The sequence below is a fragment of the Alosa alosa genome, chromosome 18 (assembly GCF_017589495.1).
Source record: "Alosa alosa isolate M-15738 ecotype Scorff River chromosome 18, AALO_Geno_1.1, whole genome shotgun sequence".
Classification (NCBI taxonomy): domain Eukaryota; kingdom Metazoa; phylum Chordata; class Actinopteri; order Clupeiformes; family Clupeidae; genus Alosa; species Alosa alosa.
In genome coordinates this window covers 11,039,941-11,067,256 of record NC_063206.1, presented here as the reverse complement: position 1 = coordinate 11,067,256, position 27,316 = coordinate 11,039,941, and the positions used below count along the sequence as shown (strand labels likewise).

At 44.0% G+C, this 27,316-nt stretch overlaps 1 protein-coding gene across 1 annotated transcript in view; it reads left to right on the top strand.

Annotated features, from left to right (window-relative positions):
* The first annotated feature begins 1,613 nt into the window (after positions 1 to 1,613).
* The window catches only part of LOC125311942 (kinase non-catalytic C-lobe domain-containing protein 1), a 32,469-nt gene continuing 6,766 nt past the window's right edge, over positions 1,614 to 27,316 (top strand). Inside the window, exons 1-26 of the mRNA XM_048270351.1 lie at positions 1,614 to 2,235; positions 4,570 to 4,768; positions 6,081 to 6,139; positions 7,750 to 7,896; positions 8,529 to 8,646; positions 9,182 to 9,957; positions 10,348 to 10,462; positions 11,899 to 11,970; positions 12,202 to 12,263; positions 12,563 to 12,721; positions 13,109 to 13,186; positions 14,561 to 14,633; positions 15,130 to 15,322; positions 15,702 to 16,435; positions 16,725 to 16,863; positions 17,732 to 17,789; positions 18,833 to 19,312; positions 20,522 to 20,615; positions 21,106 to 21,203; positions 22,691 to 22,905; positions 23,519 to 23,629; positions 23,736 to 23,886; positions 24,843 to 25,025; positions 25,277 to 25,486; positions 26,116 to 26,192; positions 27,114 to 27,267. Of these exons, the coding sequence (XP_048126308.1) occupies positions 2,131 to 2,235; positions 4,570 to 4,768; positions 6,081 to 6,139; positions 7,750 to 7,896; positions 8,529 to 8,646; positions 9,182 to 9,957; positions 10,348 to 10,462; positions 11,899 to 11,970; positions 12,202 to 12,263; positions 12,563 to 12,721; positions 13,109 to 13,186; positions 14,561 to 14,633; positions 15,130 to 15,322; positions 15,702 to 16,435; positions 16,725 to 16,863; positions 17,732 to 17,789; positions 18,833 to 19,312; positions 20,522 to 20,615; positions 21,106 to 21,203; positions 22,691 to 22,905; positions 23,519 to 23,629; positions 23,736 to 23,886; positions 24,843 to 25,025; positions 25,277 to 25,486; positions 26,116 to 26,192; positions 27,114 to 27,267 (4,860 nt within the window). The 5' untranslated portion in view covers positions 1,614 to 2,130. The remainder of the gene's footprint in view (positions 2,236 to 4,569; positions 4,769 to 6,080; positions 6,140 to 7,749; positions 7,897 to 8,528; positions 8,647 to 9,181; positions 9,958 to 10,347; positions 10,463 to 11,898; positions 11,971 to 12,201; positions 12,264 to 12,562; positions 12,722 to 13,108; positions 13,187 to 14,560; positions 14,634 to 15,129; positions 15,323 to 15,701; positions 16,436 to 16,724; positions 16,864 to 17,731; positions 17,790 to 18,832; positions 19,313 to 20,521; positions 20,616 to 21,105; positions 21,204 to 22,690; positions 22,906 to 23,518; positions 23,630 to 23,735; positions 23,887 to 24,842; positions 25,026 to 25,276; positions 25,487 to 26,115; positions 26,193 to 27,113; positions 27,268 to 27,316) is intronic.

Below are 27,316 nucleotides of genomic sequence, written 5' to 3'. Positions count from 1 at the left end.
GTTTTGACATACTTTCTGTCTGTTGTCTCCTGCTCCATTAATCTAATACTTTATCTGTCTCGGATTTAATCGTATTCTAAAATCTCCAAAGCCCAAAGCTGAGTAATGGAATAGGCCTCTCTCTTAGTGAAAGGCTTTCCCTCAGTCCTGCTAGACTCTCCTGGGTATCTTTTTAACAGTCAGAGGCCACTGCCAACAAATGCATCATGCCACACCCTGCGACCTACCATCTGCCAAAGGCCTCAAAGCATTATTCATCTGGGGGTAATGAATTCAGAAATACCATTTAGGCATAAAGGCCATGTGTAAAGGCATCTTATTTCTAATAAATTATGCCGTGAAGCGCTCTTCAGAAACCATGCTGATGCTGGTGTGTGATAGGACAGAAAACAGGAGGTGATGAAGGCTATGATATGGATGAGTAGCAGCTAAAAGACAGAATGCCCACCCATGCTAATTATAGACAGAGGAAGTGAAAATTCCGATTGTGACATGGTTATATAAGGTAACTAGAATGGCAATGCTGAAATCCCGACCATCAGAATTCTGAGGCTAACAGAACACTGATAGTGGTTTACACGGATAGTGTTTATCTAACCTTCAAAGGTGTTGCTATATACCCACCCCTACTGTATCTATAGCCTAGCCTGCACACCACAGCTGGATTTTACTGCAGGTTGTCACGAGATGCTATAAATACACAATGGTTTATAAGCCATATGGCCCATGCCTCTCTGTGTCACAGACCAAAGACAGTGATACAGTGTTTCTAATAGGATCAATTGGGATAGCATGTACAGAGTCTACTTGACCAACCTGGTAATTAATTGTTCTCTTGACCAACCTGGTAATGAATTATTCTCTCCCACATGTCTAGTTTGGTTTGAAACTGGTTCCAAATGACAGGCAGTCCAGAACCAATCCTACAGCTGATGCTCCTGAAGAAGACATCCATGACATATTCTTCACCAAAATCCAGATGACTGAAGGAATTAAAAATCAATATTTGATATAATTAGGACAAATACATACCCTAATACAAACATGCATGTCTTATGGTTAATTAAACTTGTAGTTGTTTTATTTACTCAGGTGACTATACTTACAGGATCAAATGTCAAATTTAAAAGTAATCTCCATGAAAAATAAAGTAAAGTCATTATGTAGATTAGGCTTTCTCTCATGCCTATCTTCGGTGCAGCGACCGCTAAGTGTGGAGGTGGTGCCACCGACTGAAACATTCACTCGGTACAGCAGCGGGAGCCAAATTAAATGGCTTTTAATTCTCCCACGCGCTCTCACTGAGTGGTCTGTTGATGTGTTCTACCATATTATGTAGGCCTAGGCTAACTGAGAGGAAATATTAACTAAGGCACAATACAGCGTGTACCCTACATGTGGTACTATATTCACTCACTCCCCCACTATTCCTGCATTGCAAGAGTAGTCTTCAAGTTTGTAGTGTCTCTGTGTCTCAGACTCACCAGAGGCCGGCGCTATTTTGTAGCCTAATGTCCCTGTGAAAATGCATAATCAATTCTAAATGGCACACATATAGCCCACAATAGATATAGTCTGCAGTAGTGGTCTTGTATAACAATGCTAGACAACAGTCTTGCAAAGCCACAAAACGATACAAGTCGGAGTGTGGCTGAGGGTGACGCGAAGGTGTGTTTCTCTCGCTGTGGAAGGATGGTCGGTCGGAGTTGGTGGAAGCGGTGTAGAGCAGCAGTTGAACAACACTGTCCATGTTTCTGTGGGGGTGCGGCGGTGGTTGCCATGACAGCATAGTTGTCAAAGTGCCCCATCGCCTTCATTTATTGACAACAAATCAGAAATCTTTCCACATTTTTTTCTTTTCTACACTCTTGAGAATTCTCATCCAAATCCACCTTCTGCGGAAGAATGCCACAACATTCTGTCGACCAGACAAGTATCGTTCTCTCCGCGCAAATGTTTGAGCATGGAAGTTTGTATTCCCACAGTCGGTGTAGTGTTGCGAGGGGAAACAAGACTGATAGATAAGGTTGTTAGTGATCCTGTGTTCCGGGCAGTGCCAAGTATGACACTGCAACACAACAGTTTTGAAGGGCTTGTAAAATTGCGTCGCGTTGTGGTGCTCCAGTTGATATGGGGACGTTTGTAACTGCTGTGGTTGCTTACGGCGAGGAAGAAGAAGATTACGAGGAAGAATGTTATGAATCAGAGCATTTGCCTCCCCTCTTAGAAGACGAGGTAAGACCATTTCGTGACATTCGTGGAGGATTTAATGTCACTGTGTTTAGTAGCCTATATGTAGTCCTGTCCATTACGCTATAGTTGCCTTACACTGTGATATTGGGCAAGGTCTGTCAAAAATGAAAAGGAACTGATGGTGACTTCAGATGCATAAGATTTCGCAATGTGTTCTCACACGTGTCATCACCACTGCATGCGACTTCGTCTGAATGTTGTATAATATTATTATAGTAGCCTGCAAGTTAAAATTGGCTCTAGGCTATATTATTCTAATTAAGATATTCTCTTAGAGTAGATCCATCTACAGTATGTCTTTTAATTTATGTGGGTCCAGAGTTGTCACCCTTTTAAACTTAAGCGGAACAACTGAATTCACCACAGTTTAATACCAATATTGAAGTCATAACATTGTTGTCATATCTTCTGTAATGTTTACGCGTATGTTTGCGTAATATGGACATAAAATACCCGGGCAACAAGGAAGCAGTGCATTGTCTTCCCCAACCACCACCACCATCTAGCCTTTGCTACAGTAACGAAAACTTCCAGGGATAGCCTACTTTATAGGACCAATCTCCATCCTGTCACATGTTTAGTCTTTGGGCTTAGGGGCAGCCTTTTTGATGAGCTGATGAAGTACCAGTGGCAAAAGTCACCCTTCTCATTCACACTGATCCACTCACTGTTCTCACTCAGCGCCTCGATCTCTCCCACGTTCTCCTTTTCACTCGCCCACTCGAGTTCTCGTTCCTTGTCAGTGATATTTAACGGTGAACTTGAACCGTGACAGTCGAGGGAGTGAGGAGTGGGGAGCTATGTGGGCCGACATGTTTAACTTAGCGAGCTACTGGTCTTCTCTGCTGTTCTCAAGGGAATCCGTCTATTTATGGGATTGCGCTGCTGCGTCAAGAGCAGTTCTTCTTTGCCCTATATGCGCTAGTTTTTATTTTCTTTAATATGGGCCTCTACAACCACCTTCTGTCACCGTCTATCCCAAACTGTTGGCCCATCAGCATTTGTTGTGTAGTTCTTATTAGTGTTTCACAGACCTCAGCATAATGGTACCCATGTAAAATATGCTCTGTGCCGTTCGCCTCTTTTTTCCCTGGCAGAACACTGTACTTGGCTGTTTCCAATGAGCTCCTCTCCAAGTGCAGAGATTGTGGTGGCACCAAAGTGGCACAAAGGACGTCTGTTAATCGTCTCCGAGCTCTCATATGTCAATTTGTCTGAGAATTCCAAGAAATGAAGAGCACTCACTGGAAATGTTTGTGTGAAGATGAAGAGACAGATTTGTGCCACAATGTCTTGAGTGTTGTCTAAAATAGAATATCATGGGCTCAGGTTTCTAGCAATATTTATGAATAATAGTTCTGTAAAGTCAGAACTCATTGCCGAATGAGTCTCTAATCTGTCTCTACCATGGCTTGCTTATAGTTTACAGATCTAAAACACCAACCTATGGAATCAAACCAATTGTAACAAAGTCCAATTGCTAAAGAAGACCACAGATGGTGGTACAGTATAGGACACAGACTGCTCTTGGCCTTTCATTCAAATGAATGAGACATTGTACTTGTTGGTGGTAAAACACATGTAATGGAATTCTAATGTGATGAGCTTACAACAAAAGAGACACTATGATCCTAAGAGGCTTCAAATGTCATTGGAGCTGTGGTAAGAAGCTAAATTACACTGAAGGCCAACTATTGTGTCCACTGACAGTGAGAGATCTCACTAAGTTCAATGAGACGGGGTCATGCGTTGCTATGTAATGATGCAAGTCAGTCTCCAGAGAAAGGGTTTTGGATTGCTTTTAGTCATTTAAAAATTCTGTTTTGCACGACTGTGAAATCAGACACTGTGGTCAGGGGATTATTTATGTCAGGGCAGGTGGTGGTGGTGTACATTTAGCATACAGGTATGGTCATGCGCAGTGTGTGTGTGATTGTCTTACAGAGTGCATTTGTGTGTATGTGAGTGTGAGTATGTCTATACAGTGCATGCATACTGGTGACACTAATAGATGGAGATATATACATCTATCTATCTAGATAGATAGATAGATAGAAAGATAGATAGATAGATAAATAGATAGATGTATATATCTCCATCTATTAGTATCAACAGTGTCTATAGATAGATAGATAGATAGATAGATAGATAGATAGATAGACTGTAATAATCCCCAGAGGGAAATTACATTGTTTTAGCAACCAGACAAAAAATAGACATCAGCTTAGACAACAAATATACAGAAATAAAACAGATATCACAGAGAGAAGACAGAGACATTGTGAATTGTAAACTGTATGCGTGTGCCTTTCCTAGGAAAATGTGTCCTTGGCGGACATCCTGTCGCTGCGAGACAGCTGTCTGTCAGAGGAGGAGGTGCTGGCCATGTGTGTGGAGTGTGTGTGCTCGCTCCAGGGCATCGCTCTGTCGCCGCTCTTCCACACCCTCTGCATCACGCCCGACACACTGGCCTTCAACGCCCACGGCAACGTGTGCTTCATGGAGCAGCTCAGCGGTGAGTCAGTGCTCGGTCCCCTGATTGGCCGATCAGAGTCGAGGCAGTCGCTACAGCCTACACCCCATTCTCTTCGCCTTCGCCCATCGCTGAGGCTGAGCCTGGTGCCAATGTGTGCTGTGCTGTGCTGTGCTGTGCTCAAGCCATGACTCAGCAAAGTTTTGTAGTGCTGCCCAAAAACTCCAGTGGTGGTGGTGAGGGGTTGAGGAGAGAAGTGGGGATTACGTAAGACTTCAAACAGAATTAGATTTCTCAGAGTGCTGTTCGGGCAGACTTATTTGCCTCTTGTTCAGACTGAGACGGGATGTGTGGTGGTACCCTGTTCAGATGAAGCAAACTCTGCTTAGTAAGTGCAGAACACAGTGAGCTCTTCCATTCTTACCAGTGGTTCATGACTTAATACAGTACATGCAGATAGGCTATTCTATGGTTGACCTGTTTTTACTCTAATTTAGTGCCATTATTCGCTCTCCTCTCAAGTTCGTACCCAACATTTTATGTGAAACAGTTACTATATATTTTCTGTCACCTGGACTCAGAAATATACTTGCTTTTACTGGCATTCCTAATGTCTTTGAAATATGTAGATAATTATATCACACTCACAGAGCAATGCCTTGCTAAATGACAGTTTCAGTGACCCAGCATCATGCCTGTCCACAACCCTCCCCACAGGCAGAACGGTCCAGCTGCCCTCCTCTGCTCCACTGGCTATCCACAAACACAAGTACTGGGTACTTTCATCACAGATGTGTTGTTCATTCTATTAAAAATTTACTGAGATCTAGCCCACAGCTTTAACAGAGTGCTGCTGGTAAAGATCAAGATGAATGATGAATAAGTGCTAAAGCTGCACTGTTGTAGTACATCGGGACGACAGATTACACAGTCTGTTTTTTTTTTTAAGGTATGTTTTTTAAGGCCCTGTTACCCCCTTCTCCTCCTTCCCCGTTTGGATGTAATAACCTTGAGGAGTTTCTCAGACTCACACCTGGGAATGGGTAATAAGTTCTACCGAGAAAGACAGGCCCAAGACAAGCCTGACCCAGTTTTGAACAGCCCAGAACCTTCTAGAAGTCGCTCGCGTGTGTATTCACTGCGTCTGGAGAAAACAGTGCCCTATTTAAGAAAGGATCTGCACCAAATAAGTCCATGGTGCTCACTGTGGATTCTCACAGTTATTGCCTTGTAGAGTTGTATGTGTCAGCGGCTGCGGTTGTATAGTGTCTAGTGTGTCTGCCTTTAGTCATGTATCTATAAAAGCACAGTGTCCAAAATCTCTAATCACCTGGTCTCTGGCCTTTTCTTTCAGACGATCCAGAAGGCTCCTTTGTACCTCCAGAATTTGATAGAACTGGGAGTACATTTGAGGTGAGTGTTCATTTGACGTTCATAATCATTCTCTATTTAGAAACAATTATTTCTTGTGTATATCTAGGTGATATGAATAGTATTTCCCCCTCCAAAAAAATGACTTTTTTAATGTCAGTGACTATAGTATATTAAGTATAGTATGATAGTCATTACAAATAATACCCCTTCTAAGTATGCCCATCTAATAGATACCAGCTGATTAGATGGACAAAACTGGTGTATGCTTTTTTAATACAAATAGAAGCATATGAGCATATATAGCATAAGCCTTTATCAATACAATTCTGCTTTACTGAGGTTAGAATCTCCACATGATTTAACACAAATGGGCAATACACAACAACATAAATTGGCAGAACAGTCAACAGACTGTGTTAAGGGGAAACAGTGGTTAAGAAACCCATTTTTCAGCCACACCTGATCACATACACTCATGCACTTAGACTATCTCTTTCTTTCTCTCTCTCTCTCTCTCTCTTGCTCCCCTTCTCTCTCTTTTCTTCTTTCTCTTGCCCCTCACAATCTGCGCCGAGGGCAGCGTGGCCCGGTGAATCGATTTCCTGCTCGGCTGCATTTATCAGCTGTTCAATTCCGAGCGTAATGTGTGTGTCGCCGCTCTCCAAATCAGCCATTATGCAGGGGCCTCCGCCCCCTCTGAACATGACTCCTGTCCAAATCGACGCTTTCAGAGGCGTTTGCATTGACTCCCATCACACCCCCAGGGCCCCACATTACTCACACAGCACCTGATAAGACTGGCCCCTGCCGGCCTGTGTGGAGCTCTGCATAAGTGTGTCACTGTCATAGGCACCTACCGAATGCTAATGCTAATACAGTGGACTGTGCAAGGATACCAAGATCAATTAATACTAGCATGGGCTCTGTAGTGTGTGGTGACCCTGCTTTGATGTTCTGCGCTATTATAGAAGGAAGAATTACTAGACCTACTGTGCATTGCTCCACTTATGTCTTCATATAGCCTAGTTGTTTGCATTTGTGGTGGTCATATATTTTAATGATGCAATCATATTGACTCACTCTTTTGAAAGGTAAGAGTCCTTTTATAACATTTTGTATGTCCTTTCATTTTGAAATTCAAAGATTATTCTTGTCTTTGGTACCTGGATCAATAATCAATAATACTTTTTTAATTGTATTTTCAATACATTTGTATTGAGCCATTCGAAACAATGATTTTATGTTATCTAGCTTCACCATTTTAAACACATTTATAGCCTACTCGTTCTGCATAGCAGGGCATTTGTCAGTGGTGACACACTTCCAACATCCTCACCAGATTCCTCATCAGCATATCTGTACTACTGTTGTGCAATTGTGTTCCTGTTGGCAGTGTTGGCTGACTCATTAAACATGGTTATCAAACTCTCAGTTTTTATTTCCATTCCTCTCCCAGAAAGCAGAGGCATGAGTCACAGCTGTGATCATTATCGCCTCTCTGGGCTCCTGCACATGTCTGTAGCCTCGGTTCTCTCTCTCTCTCTGCGAGGAGATGGTGTGTGCCACCGCCATCTGTAGTATGAGGCTGACCGGGTGTCTCCCTGGGCACTCTCTCTCTCTCTCTCTCTCTCTCTCTCTCTTTCTTGCAGGGTCACGTGTACTCGCTGGGCTGCACCCTCTGCGCGGCGCTGGACTTTGTCATCGAGCCCGAGCTGAAGGCGGAGCTGGGGCCGGAGACCAAGAGGCTGCTGGAGCAGATGCAGCAGGAGAAGCCAGAGGACAGGCCTCGTCCGCAGGTACAGGGTCAATGTGGTGGAGGGAGTTGTGCTGGATGCTTACCGGTAATTGCTGTGTGCACTTTTAGTTGTGTTTAGTGGTGTTTGGTAGCTTTAGCTGCTACCTGAAAGGCTACATACTGTAGGTATAGACATATAAATGCCCATTGCTTGCAGTACTTGCAGCAGAAACTGAAACTTAAAAAAAAAAAAAAACAGTTCTGTAACAGCATCAAATTGAGTATAGACCTCAGTGTAGACCCAGTGATTCTTGTTTGTAAGACGTGACATAACATTTTCCAATTGGGTGGCCACAGCCACGCTATAGCCCTGAATGTAATGTTATATGAGGTAGCCCCACTAAGTGTGAGCAGTGAGTAACAATGACTTTAGTGTTTGACAAATCTTTAAAGGGAGCAGAGACTGTATAAACTGTTACATAAACCTCTAGAGCCAGTTTTTTTGCGGATTGTGAAACCTTTTATCATAAGATAACAAGCAAATAACTCTTGGTTGGATAGAAGAACTTAACTGTGTGTGTGTGTGTGTGTGTGTGTGTGTGTGTGTGTGTGTGTGTGTGTGTGTGTGTGTGTGTGTGTGTGTGTGTGTGTGTGTGTGTGTGTGTCTGTGTGTGTGTGTGTCTGTGTGTGCAGGACATTCTGTCTTTAGGAGAGCTCAGACTCACATCCAGCTCATCGCTGACCATCTGTCGCAAGCTGTCTTCCATCGGAAGAAGAGTCCTGTCCATTGAATCAGTCACAACGCTTCAAGGTTTGACTGCACTCAGTCCCCTTAGATTGATGGCCTTTTATGTAGGCAGTAAAGAACATAAGAGCAGATGAGTCAGATAAGCACTTTTAATGAAAACTGCCAAGCAGACTGTGGCCCACTGTGAATAAGGCCTAACATTTCAAACATGTGATTATGTAAATGCCATTATGCAACATCATTTAAATTCATATAACATATAACAGCATTTTTCCATACATTGATGCAAAATCTGCAGATTGCACCACAAACAAGTCTTTCTGAAAGGTACTTTGCGTTGGTGCAGTTCCACCTTCTACTGTGCAATTCATCTCCACCCATAATTTCTCTCTGATTATGCCGTTATGCTGAAGTATGCTAGACACGTTTAGTCATGGTGGTGGTTAGTGAGGTTAGTGAGGTTACCCCTTGACTGTAAAGAACTCTAGGTGCCTTGAAAAGCACTATGTAAATGCAATATGATGTTGTTGTATGGTTCCTGGATTAGAGGCTCTCTCCACTTTGATCATGGTTTTGGGTGTCTGTTTGAATTTAACAGATCGATGGGAGACATCTTGGGAGAGTCACTGGAGGCAGGTGAAAGCCTGCCAACTGTTCTCAGAACAGTCCTCAGCCGATGGGTGCAGCGGTTTGGGGCAGAACCACGTCAGCGACCGGGGTGCCACAGCAAGCTGTGCCGACATCAGCCAGGAAGAGGACTACCAGCCCCCACCACAGTGCCACTGCCCCCAGCCCTCTCCCTGGAGGCTGGGGGAGAAGGAGAGCTGTGAGAACGGCCTGATGGGTAGAGAAGCTGGAGTCCCTGAGGGAGCGCAGGAGGTGTTCCAGACTCCAGGTGACAGCAGGTCCCAGAACAGCTCGCCCGTGCACTGCCGGGCCCCGGCGAGGAGGAGGCCCCCGTGGGCCGTCCTCCACCGCTCCTGGTCCGTCCCAGACTCGCACGACCCCCCACCGGCACTCTCCCCGCCCCCGCACCCTGACATCAGCTCCCATGTGGATGACCTAACGGAGATTGGGGCGGACGAACCCAGCGCAGGCCGGCCTCTCGTCTGGAACCAGGTGCTCCGGAGAGGGTCCGCGTCTGCTCCGCCGCCTGAGGAGACCTCTGGACCGCAGGTGTTGACTACCGGTGCTCACGCGCCCGCGAACGGCAGCGGAAGTGGAGTAGCTGATTGGTCTGAGAACGAGGCCATAGATGACCAGACCTCTCCCTCCTCATCAAGCGCGGAGACCATTAGAGACAACCACATGTACAGTCCGAATAATCACATGACTAAAAGCATGCTGTGCCTCAATGAGGAATCTCAGGATGAGGTGAGTGGATTCTGCTCTGTTTTGGTCAGGGCATATTACCCTATTTATTAAAGCAGTAACAGACTGGGTAATGTTCTTTCATGTACTGTATTTTACATTTCATGTATGTGTTTCTATAATGTATTTATTTTCTTCCAGTAGATTTCACTAAAGTGAAAAGCAAATATCCTCCCTCAATCCAGATTGCAATAATCTTAAGCAATCACCTTGCAGTATACACCTCGTTATGCAACTTTGGCTTTCTACTGAATATTTTTTATTGTCTGCTGGTACCATTTCCTTTAAAACTTTTATTTTGTACTGAATCTGTGGAATCTTAATAAGAAGTTTTTGGCGTGGCTCATTTTGCTGCAGTAGGTCCCCTTAACGCGCGTCTTGTCTTTGCTCCAGTGGATCTCCCTGAGGGAGCTGCTCTCACGCTGTGCTCGGCCGCTGTCGGTGAAGGAGCTGTGGGCACTCTGCTACACCTGTCTGGCCACTCTCCAGACCTACATTGACTTCCCAGGTTGGCTCTTGTGTCCTCCGCGCCACAAGCGTGCTCAAAATGCACTCTATTGTGGAGAGTAAATGATCACTCTCTCACACAAGCACAGCCTGGAGACCAGTTTTTCATGTCCAGTTTTTAAAAGACAAGACCGGTAACACTTTATTTTAATGTGTCGCTGTTACAGTGTACCTACCTAATTAGGTACAGTGGTACAACCTGTGTAACAACATGTACTATCAGGTACTATCATTGTACTTGCATTATGTATTTGTGGGTACCTACATATAGTTGTTACATTGTAATACTGAGTGCTTTTACAAAAATTTGCCAATTTGCCTAAATTTTCATCAGAGGCAAAGAGCTGACCTGAGACCTGCTGGATGGGGTAAATCAGGTCATGATAGATTTGATATACAAAGCATGCTTAGCTCCAGTCAAGGCCTCATTGTCTTCAGTGTACATGTAACAGCTGTGCTGCTACAACCTTGTTACTCTTTGATACAGTGGAATAAACTGGAACAGGTCTTGTCTTGGAACAGGTCTACTAATTCACATGTACTGTGTGGTGTAACAGCAGACACGTTTCAACACATCAATTACAGGATGCATAACATCATTGACAGGATGTATATATGTAGATGTAAGTACTTAACTGGTACACTTTATTTTAATGGGTTTATTCCACTGTATCAAAAGAGTAATAAATGTGTACCAACACAGTTGATACATGTAATACAGTATGTAAGGTAATGGCAGACATGTTCCAAGACACCAATGATACAACATACATTTAATATGTCATTGTAAGTACTTAACTGGTACACTTCATTTTAATGGGTTTATGCCACTGTATCAAAGCGCAATAAGTGTGTACCAACACAGTTGATATATGTACTATGTAGTGAATTAGTAGACCTGTTCCAAGACATCGAAGACATAACATACACGCATATGTACATGTAAGTAATTAACTGGTACACTTAATAGGTTTACTCCACTGTATCAAAGAGTTACAAGGTTGTAGCAGCACAGCTGTTACATGTACACTGAAGACAATGAGGCCTTGACTGGAGCTAAGATGCTTTGTATATCAAATCTAGCATGACCAGATTTACCCCATCCAGCAGGTCTCAGGTCAGCTCTTTGCCTCTGATGACAATTTAGGCAAATTGGCAAAGTTTTGTAAAAGCACTCAGTATTACAATGTAACAACTATATGTAGGTACCCACAAATACATAATGCAAGTACAATGATAGTACCTGATAGTACATGTTGTTACACAGGTTGTACCACTGTACCTAATTAGGTAGGTACACTGTAACAGCGACACATTAAAATAAAGTGTTACCACAAGACCTATTCTGCATTTCTGTATCTAATGACTCTTTAAGTAGGATTAACGTGTGAAAGAGTAATGGATGTGTTTGTCCTGAGAACTGCCCTTTTTTTTCAGCGTATTTGTGCCTGGATACTGTGTATGTGGGCTGTGAGGGTGACATTCTATTTCTGAAGCCTAAAACCACAGGTACTGCTCCAATAGACTATCCAGACTGTTTGACCACATGTCTAACTGCCTAGAGTCACACACACACACACACACACACAGATACAAACAGACACACACACTGGGAGATATTCACAAAGCTGTTTTGTGTGCCTATTCATTAAATATACTTCTAAAGAACAGTCATATTTTAAAGTAAGTGATAAAGTAATGAGGTAAAACCAGCTTAATAAGGCAATGTGTCTTCTGCAGGATCATGTGATGCCTTTTATTTGGCACCCGAATATTTGGAGCATGGCATTGTGACAGAAAAGGTTTGTTTGAACTTGAACTTCCTGCATCATTTTAGAAGAGACTTTGCTTTAAAGTTGCAGGATGAGGTAGTCATTTCAAAGAAAAGCATCAATTATTCTGACACTGTATTAAAAAGGCTTAGATCCACGATAATCAGTAATGAGATACATTTGAACGAGTGCTCTGCTGTAGAATTGTGAACCGCACAAATACAGTGCATTTAAGGATATGTCGATAGCTACTACCTGGCATACATACACTTGGCTAGGCTCCACTGTGAGTCCCATAGGATCGGTCACAGCTCATGATTGTGTTTCAGGCCTGTGTGTATGGGGTGGCTGCCATCCTCTGGGCCACAGCCAAGTTCAATTTGTCCCCTAATCAAAAGCTGGCCATGCCCAGAAAACTGAAGAGGCTTCTGCTGGAGATGGCTAAGAGGACCCCCATCGAGAGGCCTACCATTGTTATGGCAAAGAAGGTAAATGATCCACAATGATCCATTACATATGCACATACAATTACAGTTCATTATGACATTTTGCATTGCTTTAACTCATTTAGCAGGCTTCAGTGCACCTGCTTTCATTTGGAAATGTAACTGTGTAATATCATGCTGGATTTTTCTTGTTTTTTCAGTTGTTTTATTTTATGCAGTCTACAATGCATTTTGAATTATATATGAGTTGTTCTAAAGAAATTCATTTAACTTTGTCTTACTGTTTTAAAACACACACTGTTGCTTGTCCATAATATCAGTCATAAGATGCATTGTTGACGAAATGTCTGTGTATTATGCCTAATAGCATCATTTAGGCATTGATGTGAGTAATGGCTGTCTATGTGTTTGTGTTGACTCCTGTTGCAGAGCTGCCGTGATTACCTGTCTCGCCAGGGCACTGCTGCAGAGGCTGTGTGGACCCAGCTCATCAACAGAGTCCACAAAGTAGGACTCTCTTCACTCACACTGCACACGTTGGACTCTCCTCACTCACACTGCGCACGTTGTTACAAACTGTCTCAATCTCCATGGAGTACAGCCACATACACATCCATCTTACAAAATCCTTAAAGGAATTATCCGGAGTAAAATGCACTTTAGATCAATTTATGGATGATAGGGAGTACATACGTTGAGTTGACATCCAAATCATATCATTCGGATGTGTTTTGAGAAAGTTCGATGTTACAGTTTTTAGTCAAAACTCGTTAGCCTGGATGTGACTCGGGCATGTCATTTCGCCGCTACAAAACGCTATTTTTATACCTCTTCTACAGTTCCAAACAACATTACACTTACGTGGTAGTGAGTAGAGGGTCCCTAAAGCCAAACCGAACTATCCCGAGGTCTTTATGTGGTCGGATAGAGAGTCAGAATGAATTTCATCAAGCCAGTACCTTTCCGGAAATGTTGCCATCTTCAGGGGAAAGTCCGTAGGAGTCGATTGCTGAGTGTGGAGTAACACGCTCTGGAAATTCACAATTTCGTTGCCGTTTCTTTAAAAAAAAAAAAAAAAACATAGTCCAGTCCATACAACTTCATTTCAATTTCGAAAGAAATACTGGACTATGTTTTTTAAAAAAAAAAAAACGGCGAAATTGTGAATTTCCAGGGCGTGTTACTCCACACTCAGCAATCGACTCCCACGGACTTTCCCCTGAAGATGGCAGCAAAGATGGCAACATTTCGAAAGGTACTGGCTTGATGAAATTCATTCTGGACTCTCTATCCGACCACATGAAGACCTCGGGATACCGGGTTGGCTTTAGGGACCCTCTACTCACTACCACGAAAGTGTAATGTTGTTTGAACTGTAGAAGAGGTATAAAATAGCGCTTTTGTAGCGGCAAATGACATGCCCGCGTCACTTCCAGGCTAACGAAGTTTTGACTAAAAAAACGGTAACATCGAACTTTCTCAAAACACATCCGAATGACATGATTTGGATGTCAACTCAACGTATCTACTCCCAATCATCCGTAAATTGATCTAAAGTGCATTTTACTCCGGATAATTCCTTTAAGGATGTCTGTGTAATTTTTCATATTAGACCTGAATGGTAGTCATGAGCTACTAGTTAAACCTTAATTGGACCAGAGTGATGGAGGCTCTTATTCATGATTTACATGATTTACATGATGGATGTGTAACTTTGCCACTCTGTGGTGAGTTTTAGGAGGACACATTTTCTGTTGTGTGGATTAATTTCAAACACTTGATATCTTTATCTCATTGGTGTGAAATGACAATAGCTGCTGTCAGACATAACACATCTGTAGTGTTAATGACGTTAATGGTGAAACGTGTCTGTTATTGAAGTCACCCAGTGGCAGACCTGGAGAGGCACACAGCGATGTGGACAGCACACACTCAGAGGCACAGGTCAAAGCGGGTGTGTTCAGTGTCCCTTTGCTTCCTTCTAGCCTCCTACCTCCTCAAGAGAAGGAGAGAATAGTGCAACACTGCTCCCTTCTCCTGGTACACCACATGAATTATCACAGTAAACTGCTGTTGCAGTCAGCCAGGCCTTCTGTGTTCCGAGGGTAATGAGAAGAAAGCAGTTTTGCCATATTCTCCCTGTTCTTTTGATCTGTGCTGTTTACACCTTCACACCCACTAAAGTGTGCAGATCTTCCTGTCTTCGTATAAAAAGCCTCTTACCAGGTGTCTTTCCTAACATTTCCAGTGGGCTTTGGTGCTACTACTGCATAAACTCCCTACAAGATCTTGCTGTGTGCCCTGTCACATTCATTGTTTGGCTGTTTCCTAACAGAACTTGTGCCTCTTTCTAAGTACGTCATCATGTAACCCTGTGTGATGAGCATGAGATGTTTTTGTGTGGTGGTATTGTGGTAATGTGGTGGCCTTCGGCCTTTGCCTCACTGCAGCCTTTAAGCCCATAGCCAGCGATGGCCACTTGGCTCCAGTCCTGGGCCCCATTCCCCATAGTTACCCATTCACCACGGCGACACATCTGCCCGAGGCCTTCACCTCTCCTGCCACACACTTCATCCCCATCGTCCTGGAGCGGAATGAGGGCACGGACACGGAGCCACCCAGGGCTGAGACTGGCTCTGAGATGTGAGCTGACTCCTTCTCTCTTCACTATCTCTCTCTCTCTCTCTCTCTCTCCCTCAAACTCTCTCTCTGTCCCTCTCACTCTCTTCCTTTCTCTCTCCCTCTCAACTGTTTCTGAGTATTGTCGACGATTGCTATTTCTCTCTTTCTCTCTCTCTCTCTCTCTCTCTCTCTCTCTCTCTCCCTCAAACTCTCTCTCTGTCCCTCTCACTCTCTTCCTTTTTCTCTCCCTCTCTTAACTGTTTCTGAGTATTGTCAACGATTGCTATTTCTCTCTCTCTCTCTCTCTCTCTCTCTCTCTCTTCTTTTTCTTATTCCTTTCTTTCTCTCTGTCTGCTGGTATTCGAGGCATTCAAGGCTAGACATGTCTCCTCTTTTGCAGGACTACAAATGGAGTTCTGACGAGAACTGACAGTTCATCCCCGGGGAGGCCGGAGGTGACAGCGATCCGCTCACACGCCTCAGGCTCACCTCTCCCTGATACAGGCTCGGACCTGACAAAGGCTGACTGGGGTGTGGCTTCCAAAGCGGTGGGCAGGCTTACACAAGACGACCACTCCTCCTCCTCCTCAAGTAGCCAGACTCTTGTCAGTTCTACCCCTCCGGTCCACCATTCAGCTAATCAGGAGGGAGACACCGGGGTTCCTGCTCCACCCAATAATTGCATGCCTGTTTTCAACAACTTCCTCCTGCATCAGGACCCCCAGACAGGGAAGGTCACCCTGGTGCCCGTGCAGATAGCCACTGCACAGCCTTTCACAGGACTAGACCTTTCCGCTCTGCCCTTGACCACAGGGTCAGTTCAGAGTCATATATCCCATTCACACATGTCGGACATTATAAACGGCTCTTTGAAAAGTGTAGCTGGAAGTACTGGTGCGACTGCGTCTCATCGTCAGACCGACTCCTCACCTGGCTGCTCAACTATCCTCGATGCATGTGCTCCGAGAGGAAGACCACAGGTGAGGACCGCTCCAAGCCACCACAAGCCGGACCCTTCTCTTCCCCTTTCCCGCCAGTCCTGCTGTCCGGCTCTGCTGCACGTCATTACCCTGCTCAGGGAACAGTTTGCCTACGACGGCTACATGGAGAATGGAATTCACGACCTGGCCATGGGTACGTGACCTGTCACCTACCTTTTTTATCCCAGCAGTCACACACAGTGTCAACATCTGATCTGTTTTTCCACACCATGCAACAAAACTCCTACGGTCAGGAGGGATTCCTGATTTGCTCCATTTCTCACCGAGGTTCTGACGCGTTGCGTGGTGTGATAATAGTTCTTGTAACTCGATTTGGGATAATTAAGATTACAGACAGGGAGGGACTTCAAAATAGTTTTAAATGGCTTGTGTGTGACTCCGGTGGAAATAAACAGCTGATTGTCTCCCATTTCTCTTCAAAGGGCAGTACATCTTCTCCCTGAGGGATTTGCAGTTTGAGACCTTCTGCCGTGTCATCACGGAGAAGTTCTATGACCTGTACTGGGAAGAGGAACTCCTGGCTGTGCTGTACTGCACTGTCAATTATGACCTTCTTTCTGTGTAAGTGTGTGTGTGATTACTCTTGAACATGTGCTGCACTCCAACACATACTCCTGTCCCCTCTCTTACACATTTTGTCATGGCCATGCTGATTTAGAAAGTAAAAAGTCCACGTTTTAAAACTTTTGATGCTTTGACCCATAAGAAAAAATAACAAGACGTGATCCAAATACAGATACCAGGGCAAGGCCCATGTGGCCCGCATATGTGCTGAGCACCAACACACACAGGAAGTAAATATTTTTCGGAAAGTGACCCCCACAAAACGCACAAATACACACACACACACACACACCCACACACACAAACAGTTTTATTTCCATTTTGTTGTATATTTTGTGTGTATAGTGGCATAGTCCACAGACTTGAGGACAGACTGGCGCTGTGAGCAAGGGAATAAAGAAGCCATCATGGGCTGTAGCAGAGCAGGGCGTCTCGGAAGTGCTTGCCCAGAAATGGGGACTGCTTGCTGCTTCATATTTAAATTTCTTTCACACAAGAGCCACTTTAAACCAGCACCTCTTACACACACACACACACACACACACACACACACACACACACACACACACACAACACACACACACACACACATTTGCACTCATCCTGCTCCTAACACACTCTGTGTCATTAACTGTTCTCCTGAGAAGGTGTATGAATGAAAGACCACACACACACACACACACACACACACACACATCCACTGTCCACTCTCTGGTGAAAGCAGTCCCTATGGTAACGGTGGGCCTGGTAGCCCGTAGCCATCTGGTGGAGTGTGTACCCGGAGGCTCTGTGCGCTGTACTCTTATATGATGGTGTTTTTCTGAAGTGTCCTTCACCCGGTCCTATTGAGTATTCTCTTTTGCAGCGTCCGCACAAAGAGAGCCTCTCGAGCCGTGGTTTACACAAGTGAGGGAGCAAAGTGTGTGAGTGTTTGTGTGTGTCTGTGTGTTTGAGTGTGTGTGTGTGTGTGTGTATGTATCCATTCCCCTCATTAACACCATCTTCCCATACACTGTCGAGCCGGAGAGGGCATGAGGTGTTACTCTGGGATGGAAAAGCGGCGTTTTGATCAGTTGCTTCAGTAAACAATTACCTTCCAGCACTTTCTCCCTCCGTGAAGTAGCCCGTCTCGCAGATGCAGGAGTGGTCATTTCCGAGCAAGGGTGTTATCTGGAGACAATGGTGATGGTCCCACCTCGAGAACAGCCTCCTCCTGTGGACTCGTCCGGAGGGCTGGGGAGGGGAGGCAGTGGTAGAGGGAGGATCTTGTGGAGGGCCAGCCGCTGAGTGGGACTCTGGGCTCAGTCCCTGTTTTCCTCTCGTGAGGATCAGTATCACATCGAAGGCTGCTCCACTGCGGGACTAATCAAGCCTTTTTTTTTTTTTTTTTTTCATTCTCAATAGATTTCTCTTTTTTTTTTTTTTTTTTTCTTCAAAGCTCTCTTTTTAATATGTGTATTGTCAATCAAAACCAACAAGTAAGTTTGACTTTGCATTTACTTTTGCATTTTGTTGTGGGAAAATAACTCTGGATTTGACGTTACTGATAGAATACTTGGTGAGCGGGTCATATGATATGAATATAGGTCAGCCTTGGGCTTTGTGGAAATTGTGTTTTGCATATCTGCGCTGTGTTTTTCATGCTTAGATATTCTGCTGTGTATTTGTCATTGCTTATTTAATATTTTTATGGAGTGTGACTGTGACTGTGACTGTGTGTGTGTGTGTGTGTGTGTGTGTACATTTTCAACTGAAGTTATCATTACCTCACACTCTGTGTGTGTGTGTGTGCGTGTGTGTGTGTGTGTGTGTGTGTGTGTGTGTGTACCTGCCTCTTCATCTCTCTCTCTCTCTCCTGTTTCTCTCCCTTCTCTTGGTCCCTCCCCCCCCTCCCTCCTCCTGTGTCTCTCTCCCTCCTCCACTCTCTCTCTCGGTCCCCTCCTCCTCCTCCTCCTCCTCCTCCTCCTCCACCTCCTCCTGCTGCTGCTGCTGCTGCTGCTGCTGCTGCTGCCCAGTGGAGGTGAGAGGTGTCAGGGGCTCACTCGGGGGGCTGATGGAGGGCACGGGGTCTCCCGCTGAGGAAGCCCCTGATGAAAGCCCATCTGAGCCCCTGAGCCCGTTGGAGGGCTGGGAGGAGCTCGGGGGTCCAGGCGGTGGTCTGGCTAGCCGGCTCGGGCTGGAGCTCGACCCTGGCGATTCGGGATCGTCTGGCCAGCTGCACCACGACTCCTCTGTGGACATGGAGGACGCCGACTCGCTGGGCTCCAACAGCCTCGGGGCACTCGGCGGCTTGGCCAGAGGTGGCCCCCACGGGCTCGGCTGCCACAGGCCGGCCTGGGCTCTGGCCCTCCACGCGCAGGAGTGCTTCAACCAGGAGGTGGTGAGGTACGCCGGGCAGCTCGGACGTCACGGCAAGGGTTCCTCGAGTCTGGAGGAGAAAGCCCAGGTGGGTCGGCAGTGGCTGGAGTAGAAAGAGACGCAGAGAGAGACAGACAGAGGTGGGGGTGAAAAAGAAAGAGAGAAGATAGCTTTTTACACGATGAGATAGAAAGAGGAAGATATAGTAAATATGAGGATTAAAGGGTTGGGGGAAATATTTTGCTTCAGTCAGACAGAGAGAGACAGGGAGAAAATATGCTAATGAAATGCTAATGTCATGCTAATTGTTAGTTGTGTAAACAACAGTCCAATCTTCTTGTCATTTTGGGTCTGTGCACAGCTGTCCATGTTTTGACTGCTTTCTTTTTGTGCTCACTAACTTCTATCTATATTAAAATCCGCTTAATGCTTTAAAAAAGGGCAATTTTTTTTAATTAAAAGAATTTCAGCAGGCATGTCCTTTAGTTGACATGTATTTATGCTTGTGTATCCTGAATTAAATGCTTAGAAATAAGATATGGCTTGGCAATCCAACTGTCAATCACAGGGAAAGTGCCCAATGCTGTGTTGAAGTATCACTTTGCATAAACACAGCCACTGTAGTAGTTATCATCTCTTATGATAAGTGCACCTCAGACAAAGTGGGTATTATCAAGGCATAATGGAATATTTATTCACAATCTTTACCAGAGTGTGAACTTTGATGATGACGAGCCTGATAGCAATAGCAATGAATTGAAATGCACTTTCTTCTCTTCACAAGAGCAGTTAGACAGTGACCTCCCTGTTGCACAGTGAAAGAAACAGCCTCCTTTGTGTGTGTGTGTGTGTGTGTGTGTGTGTGTGTGTGTGTGTGTGTGTGTGCGTGTGATCTGCTCCTCCTAGCACTTCAAAGAGACATCGATCTCTGTAACCATAGTGAAGAGCTGGGGGCTCGTAGCGTGATGCCTCATGGTCCACACAGATGCTCTCTTTCAGAATGCAGCACTTATTGTAGCCATATGCTCCACAACACATCCACTATTTTGGTTAATAATGCTACACTGTATTGGAAGGTTTTTGTAACCCATTTAAACATGACCACAAATAACCTCAGACACATGGGCTTCTTATTACTTGTGGTAAAATAGCATAATTTATACTATGAAGTAGTTGCTCAGCACTACTGCATATAATTGAATCTTGGATGGGCAGAACAGCTGGTATTTTAAGGGTTTGCAGATTGTGAGCGGAGAAATTGGAAGCTGATTTCAGCTCTTTTTTTCTGCCTATGCAGGATCTTCACCAGCAGTTGACCATAGAGACCAGAAACATGAGGAAGACCAGAAATTTCCACCATAAGTTACTTAAACAAGAACGGAAAAACAAAGGTGTGTACCTTCTAGACCCTCGAAACCCTCTAGCCTGGACAGAAAAGGAATCCCCGAATCACCAAAAATCCAGAAACCAATTCAAATCTCTTATCCGGCAATGGGCGGGTTTTATATGACAGACAGAGGAGTAAAGTTAGCAGCGTTGTTCAACGCAACCAATGGATGTGCTGAAGGCGTCAGTGTTAAACGATATGGACATGTATTTACTTTGGAATTGAATATACAACTGCATTTAAAACATTTGTTGAAAATGTTTGTTGTACTTCTGAAAAGATTGGGTAAGAGTTTAATGTACCAATTTAAGTTCCATTTCAGTGAATGAAGGTTTCCCAGACCCATTGTCAGTCTCAATTGAGATTTGAGCATAGGTCAGGTGAAAGCCATGCTTACACCCTCAGCTGTTTTTGAGGAATGCTTATCAAGTCAAGCAGAAATACTTACCTCCTTTATTTGTTTATCCTTTCCTCTTTCTACATATTGGGAGAAGGATCGGAAGCGAAAGTTATGCTGTCAAAACTAAAGATTCAGTTTGAGGAGCAGAGGACCAAAGTGGAGTTTCTAGACGCTGTGAGAAAGTACCTTGAGGTAAAATATGCTGAATTTCAATGAAATGCTGCTCTGTAAGTTTTTCTAAGTTTAAGTTTATGTAAGCTTTTATGCTCAAGGACAGACCATGTTATAATAAGATCAAGTCTTATTTTAGGCATCAGTGGAAGCGTTCTTATTTTTGCACGATGCATTTATACTTTTGAAACTTGGTAACACTTTATAATAACTACACACAATTCATCATTTATTAAGCCTTCGTTACTTATTAGTTAATGGTTTGATCATCATTAGTAATTTCTAATTTATCATCAGTAAAGCATTTGTTTACACAGTTATAAATAGTTTGTTCATAGTAAATAAGCCTAAATCTAAAATATGTTTATACATTATTGTTAATACTTAATACATGATGCAATAATATGTTTTTGATTAAGTAATATTTTCATTATTTAACAGTTGTTACATACACATGCACTAATGATTAGTAAGGGTGAGGATACATATTTTATAAACCACTTCCTAATACTATAATTCATAATTAACTCAGAAGTTACAAGTGGTTAGTTAATGATATTTTGCGAGCTCATCTAAAGTGAGGACGTTTTATGCCTTGCAACACATTTACAAATGAGTTATAAAGTTTACACTTGCATTTATTCATTTAGCCGACACTTTCACCCAAAGCGACTTACACGACTTTCACCCAAAGCGACTTAGTGGATAAGGAGCTGGACCAGCATGCAGTAGCCTGAAAAGTTGGGGGTTCAATTCCCGGCTTTCACTGTTATGTCAATGTGTACGTCGCTTGTCTGCTAAATGAATGAATGTGAATGTAATCTTTACAACTCATTTGAAAATGTGTTGCAAGGCATAGAAAGTCCTCACTTTAGATAAGCTCACAAAATATCATTAACTAACCTCTTGTAACTTGTAATAACTGTTAAATACTAGAAATATTACTTCATCAACAAAATATTATTGCAGAATTTATTAAGTATTAAAAATAATTCATAAACATTGAATAGGCTTATTTACTATGAGCAAACCATTTATAACTGTGTGTACAAATTCTTTATTTATGAGAATTAACATAGGAACAATGCTTTACAAATGATGAACAAAGCATTTTGTAATAGTTTGCAAATGGTTTATAATAAAAAAAAATGATTTCATTATAAGTGGTTGTTTCATTACTTATTAAGTATAAATCATGTACTTACAAACATATTTTTTGGGATAGGCTTATTTACTATGAACAAACCATTTATAATTGTGTGAACTTTACTGATGATAAATTATGTATGAACAAGAAATTACTAATGATGAACAAACCATTAACTAATAAGTAACAAAGGCTTAATGAATGATGAATTGTGTGTAGCTATTATAAAGTGTTACCTGAAACCATACTAGCCCATTTTTCTAGTATAATGTGGGGCAACTATGTGTGTGTGTGTGTGTGTGTGTGTGTGTGTGTGTGTGTGTGTGTGTGTGTGTGTGTGTGTGTGCGTGTCATGCCGTAGGTGTTGTGTTTGGACCAGCAGGGTGTGGATGTGTCTTTGCTGCCTTCTCTGGCCAAGGGAGGCTCTGGTGGCCTGGAGATTCAGCCTCAGGATGACCCAGCACTGTTGACTCTGCTGCCCGAGGCGAGGAAGGGGAAAGGGGGCTTGGCAGGAAGCGGTAGCAGTCTCCTGGTGTCAGGGACCCCTCTGGGCCTCATGTCCTACCTATATGCCAGGTGACTTGGCAACACACACTCACACTCACACAAATGAAAACAGTATTCCACAATGTATAGTGTGTTCTTAATCTTTTATATGGGGAGTATTGTGTGATATGAAACACTTGCTATGGTTATAATGCATTAATACTCATTAAATAAGGGATAATGGACGACACATTCTAGATGGTAAAACGGCACGACGCAAAGCGGAGGTTGCTATGGCCAAAGGCCAGTCCATCTCTCCCGATGTCAAGCAGGCATATCTCAGGATTCTGATGAACCATAGCTTTGAAACATCGCTATTTTACCTAGCCTACATGTCATCCAACCAGCTAAAATCCACCTCCGTCATATGCTACAATGTTGCTATGTTCTGAACCTCTGTATTTTACAGCTTGGATTCAACGTGACAGTTAATTTAAACTTAACAACTAGTTTGGCGAATTAATATACAAGTGTGATACGGGCAATAAATTGGATCTACTTCATAGGTGTGCAAATAACATACGGTTAATACACATTCTAAATTACGCAGGACAATGGGAAATTCAATCAAGCAGTGGAAAAAACTAAATTAAAGAATCTCTGACAATTCAGCTTATGTCTTCCTGATATCTGTTACTGCTAGAGATGCTCACATCGAGGGCTACATCCAACAGTTCCTCTACACATACCGTTACTTCTGCAAACCTGAAGAAGTTCTGCAGTTTTTAATGGAGACCTTCAGGAGAGTGTCAGGGTGAGTAGTAGCATAGAAAAGATGAAATTATGTCATATTTCCTATCATTTGTTAAAAATGCTCTAAATTTGGCATTGAGAGTGAACCTGTCTCTGTTCTCATCTAGTGAAAATCAGGACGACCCCTCCTCAGATGCCACTAAGGTTTTTAACCGCTCGCTGGACCTTCTGCACTGTTGGGTAGAGGACTGTCGGCTGGTGGACTTCCCCTCCAAATCAGGGCTCCAGCAGACCATCACCACCTTCCTCTGCTCAGAGGTGACTGAATCAGGAACCGCCATCCGAGAAACTGTGCTGTACAATCAGGCATTAAGGGCCGTTCACACCAGGAGTGATTACTATGAAGATAACTATAACGATAACGATAAAAGCGCTCACACTGGGCAATCATGACGAAAGTGTCTCTTCATGTGGATGGATGTGATGGCTAAAATGTTCCGATTAGCTGTCAGCTTTTTATCGTTCTCAAAATTGCTCTGAAAGTGATCCCCAACGATATCTTTCTACATGTCCTTAACATTATAGTTTATGTGTGGACGTCATCATTCATACTAGTAAGAACAATATTTGGTTGCACTTTACTTGACAGTATCGACATAAGTGACATGACACTGTCATGAACGTGTCATAAACAAGTCATAAACGTTTATGACATAACGCTTCTGTTATTAATTGACATTCGTTTTAACAAGTTAGGGTTAGGGTTAGGATTAGGGTTAGAGGTTAGAATTAGGGTTAGGGTTAATATGTCATGACAGTGTCATGTCACTCTTATGCCGATACTGTCAAGTAAAGTTTTACCCAATATTTTTTGTTGTTATCGTTATAGTTCTCGTTCTTGGTGTGAATGGCCCTTTAAACTCGATGGTCTTGAACCAGTTCTTTCTGTCTTTCATCAGAAATGAATGACCAGATTCCCTATGCATACTGCAAGCCAGCGAAGTAGCCTATTTAGAGCAAACATACACACACACACACACACACACACACACACACAAAGTTGACCAATGAAATTAGTGCAGCTGAGGTGTCAGTTGTGTTCTATGGTAATTTTAGACGATGGAAAGTTATTTTTACGTAGTGAATAGAGAGCACTGAGACTTGTAATGAAGTAAAAGAATTAAGCACTCCTCACCTCTCTCCTTTTTCCCGGAACACTCTTGCTGCTCTTATCTAATCCCTGTTGTGCTGCTGTGTCACTGTTCATACCCCAGGTGGCGCCACTGGACTGCCGAGGAGAGAGCTTGCTTGCTGTGCTCCAGGGTGAGCTGGAGAAGAGATGGAGCCAAGGGGAGTCTGCTCCCTGCTGGGGCCCAGACTGTGCTCTGGAGGACGGGGACGCCCAGTCAGTTCATGCCCTCTGCAGGAGGACGTCAGTCGATGACGGAAGCAAAAAGGTGTGGTGCTGACTACACAGGAAGAAGAGAAAGTGGCACAGCAGATTATTCAATTAATGTGTTAGTGTAATGACAGTAGGGTTGCTAAAATATTTCTGTCTTTGTTTATGTATGGGTGTGTGTGTGTGTGTGTGTGTGTGTGTGTGTGTGTGTGTGTGTGTGTGTGTGTGTGTGTGTGTGTGTGTGTGTGTGTGTGTGTGTGTGTGTGCATGTGTGTGTGTGTGTGTGTGTGTGCGCGCGCGCCCATATAGAGCTTCCAGTGGCGTCTCTCCCGTGTGGTGGAGCCCCAGCCTAAGGAGCCGGTGTTCTCCATCGCGGCGGTGCTGCCACGGCCCTGCTACTCGTCCCTGCTCAAGCAGCTGGGCCCCACGGCCTGTCTGAGGGCTGAGGAGCGCCTGCCCTTCAGCCAGCAGCAGCACAGTGCACAGCACACTGCCCAGCAGCTTACACTGCTCGAGCAGGTACACACACACACACACACACACACATACACACATACACACACACACACATACACACACACACACACATACACACACACACACACCCACACACACACGCGCACGCGCGCGTAAAACACAAACCACTGGGACAGAGGACGGAATTATGAGATGAAATCATATCAATGTAGAACCAAACTGACAGCATAATTTACAAGAACCAACTGTCAGTGGAATGTATACACTTTATACATAAGTAACAACTAAATCCTCTAAAGAATAAGCATTGGCAATCTGAGACATCATACTGTTTACATAGATTACATTTTTGTTGTGTTTGGGAGGCAAGTTAAAAGCTGTATTGTAATGTCAGTGTTTTGCCAACCAGCATCAATGATTACTGTAAGTAGCCATTGGTGTACACTGAAACTTACACAGAAATACATATACGCTTGGACTCTAGGGGGAGACAAAGATTCAGCGATCACTGATCACCCAGGGCCAGGTATCTTTGATCAACAGTGGTATACTTGTCCGGAGACAGCCGCCTCTGTTCTCGTGCCCTATTCTAGTTGTAGTTGTCTGGCTTGTTAATAATGACTAGAGGTCTTCCATATTGTTTTCTGCCACCCTTTTGTGGTCCTTCTCAGGAGATGTTCCACAGCTGTCACCCAGTTCACTTCCTCAACTCACGAGCTCAAGGGGTCAAAGACAAGACCGTGTCCAGGTGAATCTCTACCTGACACACACACAAACACGCACACACACACACACACATATAGAATAGAACTGCACACCTCAAGTGGTTTTAAGTTGACACTGTATTGTCCAGCACATGCATTCCATTCAGCATAATTAGAGGAACAACAGATGGTGGTGTGTTCTGTAGTACTGCTGAAATGACAACCTGTTGTGCTCATACACACTCACAGAAAGCACCAGGAGGAGGCTGGCTTGTGTCATCAGCATCTGCATTACTGAAACATAAACATTCATATTTTATAAATCTGAAAACCTTAGTGCAACTCTTTGGATGCCAGAGGAGTCTTTATTAGTGATCCTGCACTTACCCATGAGAATGTGACCACAGCTAATCCACAACTGTGGGGCAGCCGTGGCCTACTGGTTAGCACTTTGGACCTGTAACCGGAGGGTTGCCGGTTTGAACCCCAACCAGTAGGCACGGCTGAAGTGCCGTTGAGCAAGGCACCTAACACCTCACTGCTCCCCGAGCGCCGCTGTTGATGCAGGCACTGCGCCGGGATTAGTGTGTGCTTCACCTCACTGTGTGCTGTGTGTGTTTCACTAATTCACGGATTGGGATAAATGCAGAGACCAAATTTCCCTCACGGGATCAAAAGAGTATATATACTTATTCCATAACTTTACTGTCATTTAGAGTCTTAGTATACAAGCATGATTTGGTACATTTGGTAAAGCATGGAGGGGCTTTAAACGGTCCTTTGGTTAGACCTCCTGTGGCACCTCAGGACCAGGATTAACTGCATGATGTGTTCATGCAGTCATATATATGTGATGTCCTGTGTTTTGTTTAGGAGAAAAACACCTGCTATGTGAGTAAACGTCTGTACATGTCATGTTTGAAAGCCTGGCCTAATGAGCTGTTGAATGACTCGCTGTCTCCCAGATGTGTGTCTTCTGAAGCGGTGCCTGCGGAGGGCGCCGGTCACGGCCTGTCCGAGGCCTCGCCACAGGAGTCACCTCTGCTTCATCTGCTGAGATACGCCGACAGCGTCACCAACTGGGTCTCCGCCGAGATCGTCATCTGCGACTCCGTCAAGGTGCCTGACCCGCTCGCGTCCCACGCACACTCCGCTGTCTGCGGGAGGC